At 37.7% G+C, this 20,269-nt stretch overlaps 1 protein-coding gene across 3 annotated transcripts in view; it reads right to left on the reverse strand.

Moving 5' to 3' along the window:
- ARID2 (AT-rich interaction domain 2) overlaps positions 1-20,269 on the reverse strand; it is a 189,516-nt gene that overhangs the window by 38,697 nt on the left and 130,550 nt on the right. For all 3 annotated transcript variants that reach the window (XM_017881134.1, XM_017881136.1, XM_017881135.1), the window contains exons 13-14: positions 17,178-20,041; positions 8,959-9,107 (exon numbers count right to left, since the gene is read on the reverse strand). In XM_017881134.1, coding sequence (XP_017736623.1) covers positions 8,959-9,107; positions 17,178-20,041 — 3,013 coding nt within the window. The remainder of the gene's footprint in view (positions 1-8,958; positions 9,108-17,177; positions 20,042-20,269) is intronic.

A 20,269-nucleotide genomic window follows, 5' to 3' on the forward strand; every position in this document is an offset into this window, starting at 1 on the left:
AAAAAAAAAAAAAAAAAAAAAAAACAATTTATTAGCTTTAAAAAAGATATGGATGAATATTATCACTATTGTGTAACTGTGTTGAAAACATTAGACATATATATATATATATATATATTGTTTTATTTTGTTTTGTTTTGTTTTTGAGGTGATGTCTTGCTCTGTCACACAGGCTGGAATGCAATGACATGATCTCGGCTCACTGCAACCTCCACTTCCCCGGTTTAAGCAATTCTCCTGCGTCAGCCTCCCGATTAGCTGGGATTACAGTCACCCGCCACCACGCCTGGCTAATGTTCGCATTTTTAGTAGAGATGGGTTTCACCATATTGGCCAGGCTGTTCTCAAACTCCTGACCTCAAGTGATCCATCTACCCCGGCCTCCCAAAGTGCTGAAATTACAGACGTGAGCCACCGCACCTGGCCTAGACATTATAATTAGATAAGACAAAATTTGAAGTATATAGAAAACACCTATAAGTTGAAAAATATAATGGAAGTTGAGATCATTTATAACAACTAAATATAAGACTACCACCTAGCAATAAACTTAATAAAGTACAAAATTGACGTGAAGAAAAATCTAGAAGCTCTATTGGAAAAAAAAAAAGTAATGACATGGGCTGATACCTTTTCCAGTAAGGGAAAACTAAAAAAAAGTGTTCACTAGCAAAAAATAAACAAAAAACTCTGATCATTAAAAGCAGTTGCGGCTAGGCGCAGTGGCTCACGCCTGTAATCCCAGTGCTTTGGGAGGCCAAGGCAGGCGGATCACGAGCTCAGGAGTTCCAGACTAGCCTAGCCAATATGGTGAAACCTCGTCTCTACTAAAAATACAAAAATTAGCTGGGCATAGTGGTGCGTGCCTGTAATCCCAGCTACTCAGGCTGAGGCAGGAGAATCGCTTGAAACCGGGAGGTGAAGGTTACAGTGAGCCAAGATCGTGCCACTGCACTCCAGGCTGGGTGACACTGCAAGACTCCATCTAAAAAAAAAAAGAAAAAAAAAAAAAGCAATTGCAACGCATATCCCAACATGCCTTTCTTGGCAATTTCAAGAAATAATCTGATTTATACATCACTCTAATTTCAAAATTTGGCATAGTGCCTAGTATAAGGTAGTTGCTCAAATAAATCATAAAAAACTGTGAAGAATCAGCAGGGGCAACCTGCCATTTCCGAAGTTAAAATACATTTAAAGTGATAGTGTAATAAGGACAGAGATCAAGGGGATAACAAGTGATCCAGAAATAGGCACAGCATATATAGGAATTTAGTATATGACAAATGTCTGAGGGAAAGATGAACTTGCCAATAAGTTAGCCATTTGGAAAATAATTAAGCTAGACTCATACCTCACTCTATATATCGAGCTAAATTACAAATGAATCAAAAAGTAAAAATATTAATGTATTACAAAGCAAAAAATGTGTATTTTATGATATAAAAGTTGAAAAGGTCTTTCTAAGCACAACATGAAAAAAATTAAGATTACTATTCTATGTAGCAAAATATGGCTAAAGTCTCGAGACGTGGGGTGGACACATAATAAAGAGATGACATCCTTTTTTTTCTTTGAGACAGAGTCTCACTTTGTCACCCAGGCTGGAGTGCAGTGGCACAATCTCGGCTTACTGCAACCTCTGCCTCCCAGGTTCAGGCGATTCCCGTGCCTCAGACACCCAAGTAGCTGGGATTACAGGCACCCACCACCATGCTCAGCTAATTTTTTGTGTTTTTAGTAGAGACAGACAGGGTTTTGCCACGTTGACCAGGCTGGTCTTGAACTCCTGACCTCAAGTGATCCGCCTACCTTGGCTTTCCAAAGTGTTGGGATTACAGGTGTGAGCCACCATGCCTGGCCAAGAATTGACATCCTTAATGCAGAGAGAAGTATTGCAAATTTTTAGGAAGGGCAATAAAGAATGAGCAAATGACACGAGTAGATAATTCACAGAAGAAAATCATATTTAAAGATATTTAACTCAATACCTGAAATAAAAATTAAAACAGGAGCTGGGGAATGGTAAGATGAAGAAGCAGAATACAAAAGATTTTTAGGGCAATAAAACTATTCTCTATACTGTAATGGTGGACACATGTTATTATATTAATATTTGTCAGTGGTCAGGTGCAGTGGTTCATGCCTATAATCCCAACCCTTTGTGAAGCCAAGGTGGGAGGATTGCTTGAGACCAGGAATTCAAAACCAGCTTAGGCAACATATAAGACCCCGTCTGTACAGAATTTTTTGTTTGTTTTTGAGACGGAGTCTTGCTTTGTCACCCAGGCTGGAGTGCAGTGATGTGATCAGGGCTCACTGCAAGCTCTGCCTCCGGGTTCACGCCATTCTCCTGCCTCAGCCTCCCGAGAAGCTGGGACCACAGGCGCCCACCACCACGCCTGGCTAATTTTTTTGTATTTTAGTAGAGACGGGGTTTCACTGTGTTAGCCAGGATGGTCTCGATCTCCTGACCTCATGATCAGCCCACCTCGGCCTCCCAAAGTGTTGGGATTACAGGCGTGAGTCACTGCGCCCAGAAAATTTTAAAATTAGCTAGGCAAAAAAGTTAAAATTTGGTGGGTGTGGTGGTCACACCTGTAGTCCTAGCTACTCAGGAGGCTGAGGCGGGAGGGATCACTTGAGCCCAGGAAGTCCCGGTTATAGCGAGCTGTGATCATCCCACTAAACTCTAGCCTGGATGACAGAACAAGACTTTGTCTCAAAAACAAACAACAACAGGCTGGGCGCTGTGGCTCATGCCTGTAATCCCAGCACTTTAGGAGGCCAAGGTGGGTAGATCACGAGGTTAGGAGTTCAAGACCAGCCTGGCCAACATGGTGAAACGACGTCTCTACTAAAAATACAAAAATTAGCTGGGCATGGTGGCACGCACCTGTACTCCCAGCTACTTGGGAGGATGAGGCGAGAGAATCGCTTGAACTTGGGAGACAGAGGTTGCAGTGAGCCGAGAATACCCCACTGCACTCCAGCCTGGGTGATGGAGCAAGACTCCATCTCCAAACAACAACAACAACAACAACAACAACAACAACAACAACAAATTTCACAGAACAACCCAACAAAACAAAACCCCCAGAATGTATAATGTCAAGAGCAAATCTTAAACTATGGACTTTGGGTGATAATGATGTGTCAACACAGGTTAACCAGTTGTAACAAATGTACCATTCCTATAAAGATGTAATATTTGTGGGGCAGGTGCTATATACGAATACTCTGTATTTGCCACTCAATTTTGTTGTAAACCTAAAATTGCTCTCAAAATAAAGTCTATTTAAAAATTTAAAATAACAAAAGAATAAAATTGACAGTCTTTTGAGGCTATCAGATCAGCAAAGATGAAATTTCCCTTCAGATTTGAGTAGTTAGGTAGCGGGAAACAAGCTCATATTCTATTATTTGAATTACAAATTAACATTTTGGATGGTAATTTGTCAATTTCTATAAAATAAAACATGTAAATCCCCTGACTCAGCAATTCCCAGTTTGGTATTTTAGTCTACTGAAATACTTGTAGAAAATGTGCTATAGAAACAAAATTATTCACCACAGTTCTGTTCATATGTAATAGCAAATAACTAAAATCCCAAATACCCTTAATATGAGATATAGTTAACAGACTATAGTGCAGGATCATTGCATCTTATTCATGGAAAGAAATGTGTCCTCATAATTCAAGAGCAATCCTGTCAAAAAAAGGACGAGCAATTCCATTTACCAAGGCAGATAACAAAGACAGTGCAATAAAAGGGAATTCTTGGTATTCAATACAAAGAATGGGTAAATCTACGTATTGACATAAAAAGTGTATATATATATTCTATATGAATGAATATTACATATATTATTGAAGCAAGCTCTAGATCAGCATATATAGTTTAAAATAAGAAACAAAGTCTACATGTATACTTTTCATGTACAATATAGTACAGCTGTATATGAAAAAGGTTTGTAAAGATATATACCAAAATTACAACCATGCTTATCTTTCGATAATGCTATTTTTAGAATTTAAATTTTTTAAAAGCTAGAAGTATAATTTTAAGATGAGAAAAACAATTATGAAAATATTGTGGAATCACTTTTGTTAAGAGTCTTGAGTAGCATCTGATGAAACTAGTTTGGATTGTCCCACTGGACAGTGCTGAAACGCAAAATATCCACTGTGACTCTTACTTTTTTTAGAATAAACTACTCTTATAGTATGAGAAAAGAAAGTTACAGTGACAAATTGAAGAAAAAAGTCACTGACTTACCCTAATTTCCTTAAGACCAGATTACTGACAGAGGGAAAGATATCAAAATATAAGATTTAAATGGAAACTAAAAAATCACATAAGTTCTAAATAAAAACATAGGGGTTCTTCTACAATTTGGGCACAGAGAAAGCCTTCCTAACTATAATCCAGATCCAGAAGCAATAATGAAAACCTAATAAATTTGTTTACAGAAAATTGAAAGAAAAAAACCCTTCATCTAGGACAAAAGTAATGCAAAACAAAGGGTAAAGTAAAAGACAAATGATTAACTGAAAAAATGAGAAAACCTTTTCAAGTTACACCACAGCAGACATTTTTTTTTGGAGTATGACATAGGACAAAGAATAAATTCTTAACAATATTGAGAAATGGGATTTTTGGTGTGGGAGAAAGAAGATACAGGTGTGAAAATGATAAAACGAAGTGAAAACCTTGTTGTACTTAATCTAAATTCCAAGAATCAGTAGAAACACACAGACCATCTTGCCTATCAGAGAGCAGGGAAACTATCAAATACTTACATTAAGGTCACAACCAAAGGACTTGGGAAATCCACTTGAAAAGACTTTCACTGACCAAAAATGGCACAATTTGTATATCAAGAAGGATACAATAACCTCAATTGACTGAAATACCTCAAATACATTTAAATTCCTGTTGGCTCACAGTAATACCACAAACAAAATAAACAAAAACCAAACCTCATGGTAACTTTGTGCAGAGCGATAGTCAGCAACTCATTATTTTGAAAACTGGTAAATAAGGGAAATATCCAAGCATCTATCTTGCCTTTCCTGTAGGAAATATTCCTCAAAGAAGGCAAATGACTGATAAAAGGGGGTCCTTTATATTTTACAAACCTTAATGAAATAATGTTCTGAGCAATGATCCTTAAAGGCTGTTTACATCACAAAAAGAGACAAGAAGATATTACATATTTCCTGATGGAAGTACACAATTTCATTTCTGAAGTGGTCTTCAAATACTGAAACCAGAACTTGATCAGATATTTGGATCAAACTACCAATGTACAGAAAATACAAGGTCAGAGTAACACACTAAACAATATCAGGAAAATCCAGACTGTAATGCTCTATAGGACAAATTAACCTGTTTTTTTTTCCTCCCCCAACAAAAACTTGCAAAGAAAAAAAAAATTAAGAGGGATGGAGGGGTAATCTAACAGATTAAAAGAGATTTAAGACTTATCAACCAGAGGCAATGTTTGAACCTTAGATTCCAATTCAAACTCTAAACAAAAGGCCACTGGAGAAATGTAAACACTGACAGGATATAAGAAGAAATCATAATATTAAAGGGAATTAATTTTTTTCTGTAAGAGTATGGTGGTGGTGGTGGTACAGTATTTATATCTAAAGAGTGAGGTCCCTAACTTTTAGAGATAAATGCTTACAGATTAAAAAACCAAGCATCAATATGTGATGATATAAGAGGGAGTGGGACTTCCTGAAAACAATCTATATTGTACATCTAAAAGGAGAATTATGGCTCATGCCTGTAATCCCAGCACTTTGGGAGGCTGAGGTGGGCAGATCACTTGAGTTCAGGAGTTCGAGAACAGCCTTGGCAACAAGGCAAAACCCTGTCTCTATAAAAAATGCAAAAATTAGCTTGGTGTGGCAACATGCACCTGTAGTCTCAGTCACTTGGGAGGCTGAGGTGGGAGGATGGCTTGAGCTCAGAAGACAGAGGTTGCAATGAGCCAAGATCTATACAGCACCACTGCATTGCAGCCTGGGTGACATAGTGAGACCCTTTCTCAAAAAACAAAAAACAAAAAAAAAAAAAAAAAAGGAAAAGAAAAAAAAAGGAGAATTATAGATACAAAAAGACTATGTAAAGTGTGGTGCTAATACAGAACTGAAAACATGTTAAATGTATACTCAAAGTCACTTTTAAGTCCTTAAAAGGAAGAGAGCACATAGCTATTTCAACTTTAAATACAAAGCATTTTACAATAATATATACGTGAAGAAAATAGTTTTAGCTTTAAATCTGATGGAAACAAAGAAAGTTTTTTTGTTTTTGTTTTTTAAAAAGAGTATCTTACTTTATAACCCAGGCTGGAGTGCATTGACGCAAGCATAGCTCACCGTAGCCTTGAAGTCCTGGGCTCAAGATTCTCCAGTTCTCAGCATCCCAAGTAGCTGGCATTACAGGCTCAAACCACCATGCCCAGCATAAAAGTTCTGTACTAGTATTTTTGACATGATATTAAAGAAATTAGAACAGCCACTTAGTGGTCAATGGCTGTCATATATATGTTTCTACTTGGAATTGGAACTAAGTATGAATAAGAGCCATTTCTCTTTTCATGCCCTTATGCTTGTAGTATTCTAACTTCTCACAGTTTCCTGGACATACAAGGTCCTTTTATACTCCTGTGCTTGCTCTTAACATTCTGACAGGTTTATTTTAGCATGACAAATTCCTACTCATTCTTTAAGACTCAACTAAATGTAATGCTTGTAGTAAAACTCTCCAACCATCCCAAAGTTAAACTGTCTAATATGTTGCAAACAGCACTGTGAAACTATCTTTTTTACAGTACTTATTTATACTGTAATTTATTTGTTTTTTGGGTCTGTGTCCCTCAGGACTGGGAGTGATTTTTGTATTTTTATCTTCTGGCCCATGCACCCTCCTAGAGGATGCTTAATAAATATTTGCAGACTAAAACTAATTAGCCATGCAGTAGTGAAAAGCTATGGCTTAAAAAAAATGGCATGCTCTAAGAAGCCCTGTTTAACCTGTCTTGTTCAGAAAAGACTAGCAAGAAAAAGGTAAATCATCAAATTATGTAACGCTGATCTATTAGCAAAATGGGAAACTGTCAGACATCTAGGTTCATTAACTCTTCCAGCAACTTTTCTTGAAGTAACCTAAACACTTCATCTAAAGCATTTATTCTTAAACTTCTCTATTTTTTATCTTTTTAGACATGAGGTCTCACCATGTTGCCCAAGCTAGACTCGAATTCCTAGGTTAAAATGATCCTCCTGCCTCAGCCCTCCTGGACACCTGGGGCTATAGGAGTGCAGCACTGCCACAAGCTTCATAAACTTTTTGAAAAGTTAACGAACACCTTTAGCACACTACCCATTCCATCAACTACTATTTATCATGAAAAAAACAAAAATATCTAGACAAATGGAGAGTAAAATTGGCATGCAGTGAAGAAAGTTTCAAATTAAATTACAAACATACACTAAAAAGAAAGAGATGGTCAAATTAAATGAAGGAAGGAAATAATGAGAAACAACCTAAAGGACAAATTTTTAAAGAATTTTTTGACAGATTTTATACTATGATCAAGTACACATATATAGGTCACATGTATGTAACTGAAAACAATATTTACCCTCACTAACATGGTGAACTATGATACATTTTTTTGTTGAAAAGAAAACAAACAAAACCTACTAAAATGATCCACAGTCCCACTATTGGGTTGAGAGTTAAAGTTTGATCATTGCTGTCCTATAGATACTTTGCATACTATTAATAATCCCTAGGCTACACAGGCAGCCATAATCATACAAAAAATCTGTACATGAAGTTTACAATAAAGTATATCTATATCACAAAAATATGAATAGCGAATATAGATTGTAAAAGCTATGGTAATTTCTATCAATTATGAAGAGTGAAATGGAATCTTTGATATCTAAAAAGTGAACGGTATCATGTCTATTGAGACAAATGCTGGCAGGGCTTAGTAGCTTACACTTGTAGTGCCAGCACTCTGGGAGGCCGAGGCCAGAGGGATCACTGGAGGTCAGGAGTTCGAGACAAGCCTGGCCAACAGGTGAAAAAAAGACAAAAATTAGCCAGGGATGGTGGCACATGCCTGTAATCCCAGCTACTTAAGAGGCTGAGGCAAAATAATTGCTTGAACCCAGGAGGCAGAGGTTGCAGTTAGCAGAGACAGCGCCACTGCACTCTAGCCTGAACAACAGAGCGAGACTCTGTCTCAAAAAAAATTAGTCCTAGACCTCTAAAAAAACGACTCAAGGCAAAGGGTCTTACCTGAGTACTATCAAAGAATTAAGACTTTCATTTTAACCAACATTCTTTTCAAGTTTTCCTTCAAGTCTAAGAAAGGTTTATTTCAAAAGTTCATCTTAAATAAACTGTAAGCTGGTATGGCTTTAAAAATAATTTTCATAGGTATACACCCCAAACTCAAATTCAAAGTCATTCTCTTTCTAGCACATTATTACTTCTAAGTTTCTACTATATAGAAATACTATAGCTGCCGCTAAGTTCAAGCCACTTAAAAAAAAATTTTTTTTAACAGCCAAATACATAATCAAATTCTTAATGGATTTTCTTTACTGAAAACAAATACTGAACCACATTCTCTACAACGTACCATTAAGCAATGAAATTCTTTCCATTACTTACATATAAATTTCTTAGTTTAGGTCCATATAATGGATCATAAATGTAAGAGTTACATTTAATTTTTTTGTTGAAAAGAAAAACAAAAAAAAACCTACTAAAGAGTTACATTTATGTAACTCTTACAGTTTTGCTAAAAGTTGGCGGTTCTAAAGGAAAATTTTCATGAACCATAGATGACAGAAACTTAAATATAAAAGCATTCCAAAACAAAGAATACTTTTATATATCAAATAAAATTGCCATTTACTTTTTACAAGACTGCCACAGACACATGAAGTTCTGTCCAGGTTTTCTCATTGGATCTCCAGGCTGACTGGATCCACTGAATGGAGAAGGCTGAGAACTGTTAGGCTGGCCCTGCACTTGTACAGCTGGTGAAGGTGGCATAGGAGTATTCTGTGAAAAAGAACAAATGCAGTGTTTATGACATGACACTGAAAATTTTCATATTTTATAGTATAGTCTTATAAATTTGATTACATTAAGTTATGCATTTCTACCATAAAATTTACATTTTATAATTTTGTTTATGATTACTTTTAAAAATCTTTAAGAAAATTATTTTCATAGAAATATTTAGAAAGTTTATTTTATTTAATATAAAACCACAACGGCGAGACCACATTGTTATTACCACTATTTGTAGGATGAAACAATACAATTGTAGATTTTTAGGATGAAACAATACAATTGTAGATTTAAATGAGAAATAAACATACTATAAATGTACCCACTGGATTTACTTATGTGAATTCTTCACAAGAACAGATCAACTGCAAATTACTACTTTTTTGTATGTTTCCGTTTAGATTTTCTAAAGAATATAATGTGAAACAATATGGTAAAAAGCAATGAAAATTTTATATAGCAAAAAATGATGTAACCATACGTATAAAATATGATGTTAACTAATTTGCAGTAAGCTGCTTAACAATTTTAGATTTTGAAGTTGCTCAATTATGTATTTTTTGTTATTTTTAGAGACAGGGTTGGTCTTGTTCTGTTGCCTAGGCGGGTTACAGAGGCATAATCATAGCTCACTATAATCTCAAATTACTGGCCTCAAGTCATCCTCCCCTTTTGGCCTCCCAAAGCGCTGGCATTACAGGTATGAGCTGCCACACCCAGCCCCCAGTCTAATTATATCTTTTGTCATTTATATAAGAATTCGAGGCTGGGCACGATGATTCATGCCTGTAATCCTAGCACTTTGGGAGGCCTGGCGGGGGGCGGGGGGGGAGGTGGGTCGATCACCTGAGGTCAGGCGTTCGAGACCAACCTGGCCAATATGGCGAAACCCCGTCTCTACTAAAAACAAAAATTAGCTAGGCGTAGTGGCAGGCATCTGTAATCCCAGCTACTTGGGAGGCTGAGGCAAGAGAATCACTTGAACCTGAGAGACAGAGGTTGCAGTGAGCTGAGATTGTTCCACTTCACTCCAGCCTGGGTGAAAGATGGAGACTCTGTCTCAAAAGAAAACATAATATATAATTGCAGGCATCAAGTCTTTTAAATATATCCTGTATTTTTTTTTCTTTTAGATCCCATCCCTTTCTCTTGGAAAAAACACTAATAATTACAATGTACCTTAAATTATATTTAGGCAATATATTTTCTTGAAATACCACAAACGGAAAAAGTAATGTTAAATTTCTTATAGAAATGGTGGTACATCATTTCTGAAGAACTGCTTAAAGGCAGTAAATTAAAACTCTGGGAAAACATTGAATAGAATTGTTCATTTATAAGGTAATGCAGTCGTGCATCACTTAATGATAGGAATATGTTTGAGAAGTGGGTCGTTAGGTGACCTATTTCACTGTTCTGTGAATGCCAGTGTACTTCCACAAACCTAGATGATATAGCCTATTACATACCTAGGCTATATGCAATACCCTATTGTTCCTAGGCTAAAAATCTGTATAGCATGTTATTGTACCGAATACTATAGGCAACTGTAGCACAATGGTTAAGTATTTGTGTATCAAAACATAGAAAAGGTACAGTGAAAATATGATATTATAATCTTATGAGACTATCATTGTATTATGTGGTCCATCCTTGACAGAAATGTCCTTAAGTAGCACATGACTGTACTGGGAATAGGTGGGAAAGCAGTAAGCTAAAATTGCTGAGAACTCAGATTAAAAGCCACAGTAATTTTCTTTAGAAAAAAAAACAGATAAATCACAAACATACAAGGCTACTATGACATACAAATGAAAGAAGAAAGAGAATAACATGTTGAAAGTCAAAGTTGTCAGAAACGGGAAGTCACAAGAACTTCTGAGTTCTAAACTCTGAGGGAAAAATCTACTTCAAGACTGACATTTCTATAATAGGTTCCCACTCTTAAGATTTTATAATGAAAAACATACGCATGCACCAAAAACATTTTAGGGCAGTACAGACATCACAAATAGGATGAGGACTTTCCAGCTTGACAGATCAGAACTCACACTTTCAATCTGATTTTTAACTAGCCATGTGATCTTGGGCTACCAACTTAACTTCTCTGATCCTCAGTTTTCTCATCTGTAAAGTGTAAGTAATGAAAACTAACTTATGAGATGATGGGAAGACTAGAGAAACTATAAATGAAAAGCCTAGCTTGAGAGTCTCAATAAATGGCAATAATAGGAAACCATATTTTGAAGGAAAGATGATCAGTTTAGTTTGGGAATAATGACAGATGAACCAACTAAAAATGTCAATCAATAGAAGTTAATGTTGGAAAAATAAATCTGAAAACCATTCACCTGCAAATTCTAAAAGCCATAGAATTTTGATGGTGAGAAAGTGGCATGGGAGGACGGGTTAAAGAGCAAGGAAAGTATAAGGGGAAAGTTTCTTTTTTTTTTTTAGACAGGGTTTTGCTCTGTCATCCAGGCTGGAGTACAATGGCGTGATCACAGTTCACTGCAGCCTTGAACACGTGGGCTCATGCAATCTTCCCACCTCAGCCTCCTGAGTGGCTGTATCTTCTATGGTTGACATAAATAGGATGGTGAAGAAACTGGGAAAGAGTATTCTAAAGAAGAGGTGAGAAGGAAAGACACTTTCAAAACCTTGTAAGGAACAAGAATTGTATTTACTCTGAATGTGATATAAAAGAGACACCTCTAGCTAGGCCAAGCATGGTGGCTCATGCCTATAATCCCAGCACTTTGGAAGGCCAAGGCAGAAGGATCACTTGAGCCCAGGAGTTTGAGACTAGCCTGGGCACATGGCAAAACCTTGGATCTACAGAAAATACAAAAATCAGGCAGGTGTGGTAGTGTGCACCTGTAGCACCAGCTACTCGGGAGGCTGAAGCAGGAGGATTGCTTAAGCTCAAGGGGCAGAGGTTACAGTGAGCCAAGAGGGAGCCACTGAGCTCCAGCCTAGGCAACACAGCAAGGGTCTGTATTTAAAAAGAGAGAGAGAGAGAGAGAGAGAGAGAGAGAGAGAGAGAGAGAGAGAGAGATGCATTTAGCTAAATGTGTCAGTCTTCAGAGAAGAGAATTAAGACAGTAACAGAAATCACTGGAAAAGAAGATTTTTGTGAATGTGGGCAATTCACTTCAACTCTTAAAAGTAGGAGTTTTGGCCAAGATAATATCAGAGACCCTTTCAGCTCTAACATTTCCTCATTTTCTTAAATTACCAAGTTTTTTCCTCTTATTAAGTATAAATTTAGATCATCAATACATCCCAACACTGCTTTATAAGAACACATTAAAATACAAACAAAAAAGTTATGTAATACTTTTCTTAGTTTTTATAATGTGCTACTGATCTACAAATCTGAGTGGCAGTACTCTTAGAAAAACATAAATGATACTCTTGTGGCTCTTGCTAAACTGTTCTTTTATGGATACAACTAAATGCTGCCCCCCTGAGGCTACCAATCTGTCTTCTGATGGGTTGAATAACTTTCTCAAGCTCTTTACCAGTAAGATACCAATATTCCATGTTACACAGTACCATTATTAGGAATGATTTACACTCTGAATTGAGGCGAGGCATATGTTAAATATCTTAAATACGTACATCCTTAAACTATTTTTATGTATAAGAATTTGGCATGTTATCAGATTATGAGATTAACAGATAATTAACAGATTATGTTCAACACGTATTTTGTATGATCCTGAAAAAAAAAAAAAGTCTTATGTTAAGCTTTTGTATCTAAGTTTCTTTCATTTTGTAAATTCTTTTTTATTTTTAATATGCCATTTAGCAAATATGTTTCCAACAGATACCAATTCATGAACAGTGGAACAGGGCAGGGCTTCTGGAAATATTCTATAAATTGTGCTTCAACTTGCAGGTATTACATTTGAAATAAGCAGTTACCAATAAAGAAATGTGCCTTGAAGTAGTTACAGTTTATTTTATATTTATATAAACTGCCCAGCTAAATACTAAATATAAAATCAATGAGCATATAATTTACTTTCACATAGATTCTTTTTACTTGTTGCTATTTTTTCTGTAATAAAATTAATATAGCTGATTAATGGAGGTTGGAAGAAACAAAACTGAAAAGAAAAATATGAATTATAATGGCATTAGAAAGGATTAATTGTTGCTCCTTCATGGCAGGGACACTTCCCTGTGCTCTTTCCAGCCCTGGGCATTCTGCAACTCTGGAAATCCCTTATCAGGGTGCAAGTACTTCCTTAACATCCCTAGATCCCTGAAATTGTAAAATAACAAGGTTTCTCCAAAAAAAAAATCACAATTAAAATCCTCTATTTTGTCCACTCCTTTAAGCTACCAATTCAAATAGTGAATAAAATGGTATTAAATCAAGGTCTAACATGCAACCTTAAAGAGTATATAAAGAAATTTAGCCGGGCATGGTGGCTTAAGCCTGTAATCCCAGCACTTTGGGAGGCCGAGGTGGGCAGATCATGAGGTCAGGAGTTTGAGACCAGTCTGATCAACATGGTGAAACCCAGTCTCTACTAAAAATACAAAAATTAGCCGTGCGTGGTGGCCTGTAATTTCAGTTACTCAGGAGGCTGAGGCAGGAGAATCACTTGAACCCGGGAGGCAGAGGTTGCAGTGAGCTGAGATCATGCCACTGCACTCCAGTCTAGGCAAACAGAGCGAGACTCCGTCTCCAAAAAAAAAAAAAAGAGTACATAAAGAAATGTAAGCCAGGCCTGGTGGTTCACACCCATAATCTCAGCACTTTGGGAGGCCAAGGCAAGGAGATCGCTCAAGTCTACTAGGAGTTTAAGACCAGCCTGGGCAACATAGGGAGATCCCAACTCTACAAAAATAAAACATAAAACAAATTAGCTGGGCATGGCAGTACGTGCCTGTGTTCCCAGCTACAGTCTTGGGAGGCTGAGGTGGAAGGATTACTTGAGCCAAGGAGGTCAAGGCTGCAGTGAGCTGTGACTGCACCACTGCACTCTAGCCTGTTCAACAGAGTGACACCCTGTCTTCCCCACCTAAAAAACAAAGAGATTAAAAGGATAGGAACAATAATGGATATGGCTATCTATTAATTAGCATGCTCTTCAGAAGGCCCAACAGCCTTCTCTTCAAAAGAAACTTATAATGCCATCTTGAACAGTTAATTTTTTTGTCTGTTAAAAATATTTAGCCCTAATAGGTACTTCATCTTCTATATAAAGATAAAGCATACCTTCCCCATTACTAACTGCCCATATATGTAGCAGGCACTGGGCTAAGTGCTATATATAGGAATGCTGTTTTTGTTATTCTCATTCTCACAGACATCATGTATGCTACATCTCTTTTCCTTGCAAAGTTTTAATTTCTAAAAGACAATCAATATCAGTTTTAGAAATAAAGAATATACTTATTTTAAATAAACTACATCCTTTGTGAGAATGTAAGAAAGTTTAACACAGATTTTTCAGATTAGGATAAAAATATATTGATTTTTTGGGCCTGAATTAACTACATATATGTCCAATGTGCTAAGTAAAGCATTTTAGCATTAATGCCCTAAAATTATCATTTAGTAGAACATCCTATAACACCACAGCTCAAATAATCAATGAGTTTTAGCAATAATGTGCTAAAATGATCATTTAATAGAACTAACATCCTCTACCACAACAGTTCAAATAATCAATATGTTAGATAAAAAAAGGCTTTCTAGAGGTTTATAGAGAAATCTTCTAGAATAGTGGAGAGAAGAAAGGTTAATGGGTTAAGAGCATGAGTTTTGGTTTCAGACACAACCCGGTCTCTGTCCTGGTACCACCTCACATTAATTGGTAATCTTGGGCAAGTTATTAGCCATCTTGAGTCCTCATCTTTATAATAATTTTTACCTAATAAGGTTGTATGAGGATTAAATGAGAAACTGTTTTAGTATAAAGTCCTCACTACATGTCCTTGTCTTAGCTAGTATTATTGCTCATTCTTTGTAACTGTGATATTACTGACTACAACCGCATTGGAAGATTAAGGATACAAAAAATGAGTGTTGATGAAACAATTCCATAGTGATGGAGGTGGAGTTTTTCTCTAATTTGGCTTGGTCTGTTATAACTATTTAGGATTGTAAAGGTCTCTAAGAGGAAAAACAGGCACATAATCAAGGTGAACTAGGAAATTATTAAATGTAAGAGAAAAAACCAACTATGGAATGTCTACTATACACTCCACATTGCACTAATTAAAAAATTGTGTTTAAGTGAAAAGCTCAACACGTGGAAGCTTGAATAAAAATGATACAGTATTTTCCATCAATAACTCAGGATTAATTATTGCCACGTACATAACATCCCTCAAAGCAGAAGTCTCCAACCTTTTTGGCACCAGGGACCAGTTTCATGAAGGACAATTTTTCCACAGACCAGGGAGTGAAGAGATGGTTTTGGGGTGATACAAGCGTATTACATTTATTAAGCACTTTATTTCTATTATTACACTGTAATATATAATGAAATAATTATACAACTTGCCATAATGTAGAATCATTGGGAGTCCTGAGCTTGTTTTCCTGCAACTTGACAGTCCCATCTGGGGGATGGGAGACAGTGACCGATCATCGGGCATTAGATTCTCCTAAGGAGCGTGCAACCTAGATCCTTCCCGTGCACAGTTCACCATAGGGCTTGTGCTCCTATGAGAATCTAATGCTGCCACTGATCTGACAGGAGACAGAGCTCAGGATATAACGCGAGTGATGGGGAGTGGCTGTAAGTAAATACAGATGAATCTTCACTGGCTCACCTGATGCTCACCTCTGGCTGTATGCCCAAGTTATTAATGGGCCATGGACTGGTACCTGTCCATGGCCCAGGGATTGGAGACCCCATCCTAAAGAATATACAACTTAGTCACTCTAAATTAGATCTAGACAATACAAATATATAAATTAAAATCTCATTATTCCCCAGAGCAGCACTGTCCAACTTTATCCTTCTTTTTTTTTTCTGAAATTAAATTTAAGAAGGCAACTTTATTCATTCATATGAAGAAAGATGCATATTAGTAGAATAACTGTTCTGAAGCAAGGGGCTCTTCCTTTTGTTTTTGTACTTTTCATTTGGCTATTGCCCACATCTGGTACTAATGCCAACAACAGCCATATAACTGCTGTCATTGCCGTAACCATACAGAAGAAGCCCAAGCCAGAACTGTGTCAGCAGAGGTGGCAGTAGTCATGGAAGGTTCTGGCTATGCAGGAATTAGGAAGAACTGAGTGAAAGAGAAGTGATCCAGGAAATAGGTTGTGACGACTGTTAAGAGAATCCATGATTTCAGTGGAAAGAGCATAAGAGATTGTCCTTAAAATCTTCATAACCTGATTGGATCCTCAATTTAGTAGTGCTGATTTTAGAAAATACTTGTATTTATTAAGGCATACAGAGATGGAATATTGGCATTAAAAAAGGAATAGCAGGAATATGACAGTAAAGCAAAGGAGTAAGAAATAGAAAAGAATATCAGAATATCTGAAACAAATTGAAATTACAATAATACTTTTTAACACTAAAGGAGACTGATGCAATACATAAATACAAAAAGAATATGACTGATAAAGTTATTACAAGATTCATCCTTATTACAAAAGTACTGTTAAAGAGGCAACAAAAACACACTCAGGTCAAAATCAAATACAGAAATCCCCATTTAGAATACTCTTAGGACCCCATTCCCCAACCCTTGTGCAGTAAACTCAAAAGGAGATTAAAATACATTTTTTTAAATTCTCCAAAAGATGTTAGATTAGCAACTGTTCTCTACCTTGGGCCTACAAAATTATTAATTTGGATCTATAACAAAATTGAAAGATTCTTTAAATCATGTGCTAAAATTGAAAACTAATATTACAAAACCAGAGAAAAAGAACAGGACAGGTTGGATACAAGTGAGCTGATACAGTAACTTTTCAAGATGAGACATGGAAAACAGTGCATTTCCCTCTAAAATCATATTTACAGATCAGAAATTTTATAAGAGAAATGTGATCATAGAATAACTTACCTGCGGGACCACATTCTGTACATATGTTGGTGGATGCTGTTGCTTTTGCTGAACAGCACTTTCTATTGCTACTTTAGCTACAGTGCTTGGATCTGCTCCCGCTGGCACAGCAACCATTGTTGCACTGCAGCCAGCATTGTTGGGGTCACTGATTGTAACAATTCTAACTCCTACTTTATTTGGAATTCCTGTGACTGTTTCCCTATCATTATCCTCTGCTGGCCTCTTTACAGTTTTGCATTCTGCTGTGCCATTTGTAGACCGAACGTCAGATGATAGGGCAGGAGAATGGGACACTTTTGATCCTGAGTCGGGAACTGCTATGATTTGATGCCCCTGTATAACAGAGGTTGTAGAATGTGGTGAGACAACTACACTTGGGCGTTGCTGAGGCACATCTGAATTCAAACTTGAAGCTAGAGGTCCATTAAGCAAATCAGTACCACTAAATTGCTGTGTTGCCACATTTGAAGTCTCCTGTATACTGCTCACAGATGATGAACCACCCAAAGTTAATACAGGTCCATTAGAAATTCTTTCTAGTTGATCACCTTTGGCAGTATCTTGCTGAGTGATATCTAAAGTCCCTTGTGGTTCCATTGGAGATATCTCACCATTTCCTACATGATTGGAAGTTTTATGATTTGGAATGTTTTTGCTTAAATGAGAACCATCTCCTTTATCAAAATCACAGATTCCATTAACTAGCGGTTTTTTCAAATCACTTTTCATATCTTGCATGTCTATTTGTTCTGAGTTCTGTTTTCCAGATGCTCCATTCTCACCTAATTCCAATGATGGCCCATTACTGATTAGTGAGCACTGATTAGTCTCACTTTGAATTTTCCCTGAGTTTGAAGGAGGTAGACTTGAGTCACTGTACTTTCTCCCATTTAAAAGACTTCCCACCTGCATTTCATTTTCCTTTGTATCCCCGTTGCTGGTGTTTGTGGCTCCTCGTCGGCAGGACGGATTCTCCATGACTTCAATTTTACGTTCATGAACATGTAAACCTGTTGCTTCCTTTGCTTCCTCCTCCTTTTGGCAAATTATTTTATCACCTTTGAATGGGGGAGTAGCAGTCGTATATGATGATTGTCCAGCAGGAGATGCTTGAGTAGCTGGAAGCGTTTGTACTGGAAGTCCAACTCCTGTCTGCGTTCCGCTCATGGTAATTCCTGCTGGAGCAATGAGCTGAGTTGTATTTCCCTGACTCACAGTTGCAGTTGCAAAACTCGTATTTGGCACAACTGTTATGGTTACCTGGTTGCCAGAAGTCCCTTGGAAAATGGTTGCTGGACTATTTGAGATCAGTGGGCCTGGCAATATTTGTAAGTTCGAAATGGGCACAGTTTGTACTCCCCCTGTGGGTGGCATTGCACTTGGGACCAACTGAACATTTTGCTGCCCAACCAATAGCTGCTGAGCTGGAGTTTGCCCCTGCACTCCAAAACCTGCGGCTTGGTTACTGGCCACCTGATAGACCACCTGAGGGCTAGGAGCTCTTGCATTATTAGGGGGAGGAATCTGTGGAGCTGGGAGAATAAGCTTACCACCTGGTGTTGAAGGACCACGTTTTGGAAGCAGAAGCTGTTTAATCAGACTCGACTCACCAGAAGCAGGCTGACCAACTCCTGCATTCGACTGCTGAGGTTGAACTTGCATCTGTACTTGTTGGGGCTGCTGAACTTGTACTTGTACCTGCTGTGGTGGGGGTGCTGGTGAATGTTGCTGCTGTTGCTGCCTTTTCACAGATAACATTTGACTGACAGTAGGAGGTGGTCCCTGTGATTGAGGGGTAGAAGAAGACGACATGGCAGTAGGGACTTGGTTATTAGTAGCTGGGACAGGTGATGGTGAAGAAGATGGAGTTATGTTAGGTTGTCCAGTTAGCTGAACTGTCTGACCAGCTGGAAGAGCTGCTGGATTAGCAAGAACAATTTGGTGAATGGCTGGTGCATAAGTTTGACCTTGTTGAGCTGGCTGGCTTACAATCACTACGCTTTGTTGGGTTGGCTGCTGTGGTTGTTGAATAGGCTGCTGTACCACTGTTGATGAAACTTGCTGAGAAGGGAGAGGTTTTGGTGCAATGTTCTGAAACCCTACCCTTGAGGGTTGTGGACTTGGGACACCAGCAATAGTAACCATTTGTCCTGCAGCTACCTGAAAATTCTGTACTGAAGTTGCTGAGACAATATTGGATGCAGAAGTTGTTACATACTGTGGGGGTGCTATGATAACAGTATCTTGTGACTGGCTACCAGCTGATGTCTGTTGAGATGAAGTTTGCACAGGTTGGGGTGATGTGGTGATTAACTGTTGACCCTGTGAAACTGTAGAAGTACATGCTGGTATGTTCTGTACTCTGCCAAATATATGACTCTGTGGGACAGCTTGTTGAATTACTGTAACAGGAGTGCCTGAAGGGATCTGTCCTGGTACCACTGTGTGTAATGGAGACTGTTGTGGAATTACAGATGGATGGTGAAGCAATGTCTGAGAATTCACAACTGTAACAGGTTGTGGCCCTGTACTATGATTCTGAACAACAGAACTCTGTGGAGGTCCTCCTCCAACAGCAATACTAACAGGAACTCCTGTCTGGGGTATGGAATTCTGGATAACTGTAGCCTTAACAACTTCACAAGGAATTGGAGCTTTATTTTGAATGACAGTCACTGGAGCATTCTGTTGCTGGTGGGTATGAACTGAAGGATTTGGTGGAATTCTCGAAACAGTTTGTGCCACAGTATGAACACCTTGTACAGGAAAAGACATTTGTGTTGCAGTCAAATTTGAAGATTGGTTGGTAACAGGAGTCCTCTGAAAATGGTTTCCTATGGTTTGTGATCCATGAGGGATTCCTGAAAATATGAAGAAAACGTCAAAATTCCAAATGAAATGACTGAAAAGCCCCAAGTAGGAATTATTTTACTTAAGAGAAAATAGTTTTAAGAAATTAACATTTAGGCCGGGCGCGGTGGCTCAAGCCTGTAATCCCAGCACTTTGGGAGGCCGAGACGGGTGGATCACGAGGTCAGGATATCGAGACCATCCTGGCTAACACGGTGAAACCCCGTCTCTACTAAAAA

This window comes from Rhinopithecus bieti, unplaced genomic scaffold (assembly GCF_001698545.2).
Source record: "Rhinopithecus bieti isolate Rb0 unplaced genomic scaffold, ASM169854v2 scaffold_12732, whole genome shotgun sequence".
In the NCBI taxonomy this organism is placed as follows: domain Eukaryota; kingdom Metazoa; phylum Chordata; class Mammalia; order Primates; family Cercopithecidae; genus Rhinopithecus; species Rhinopithecus bieti.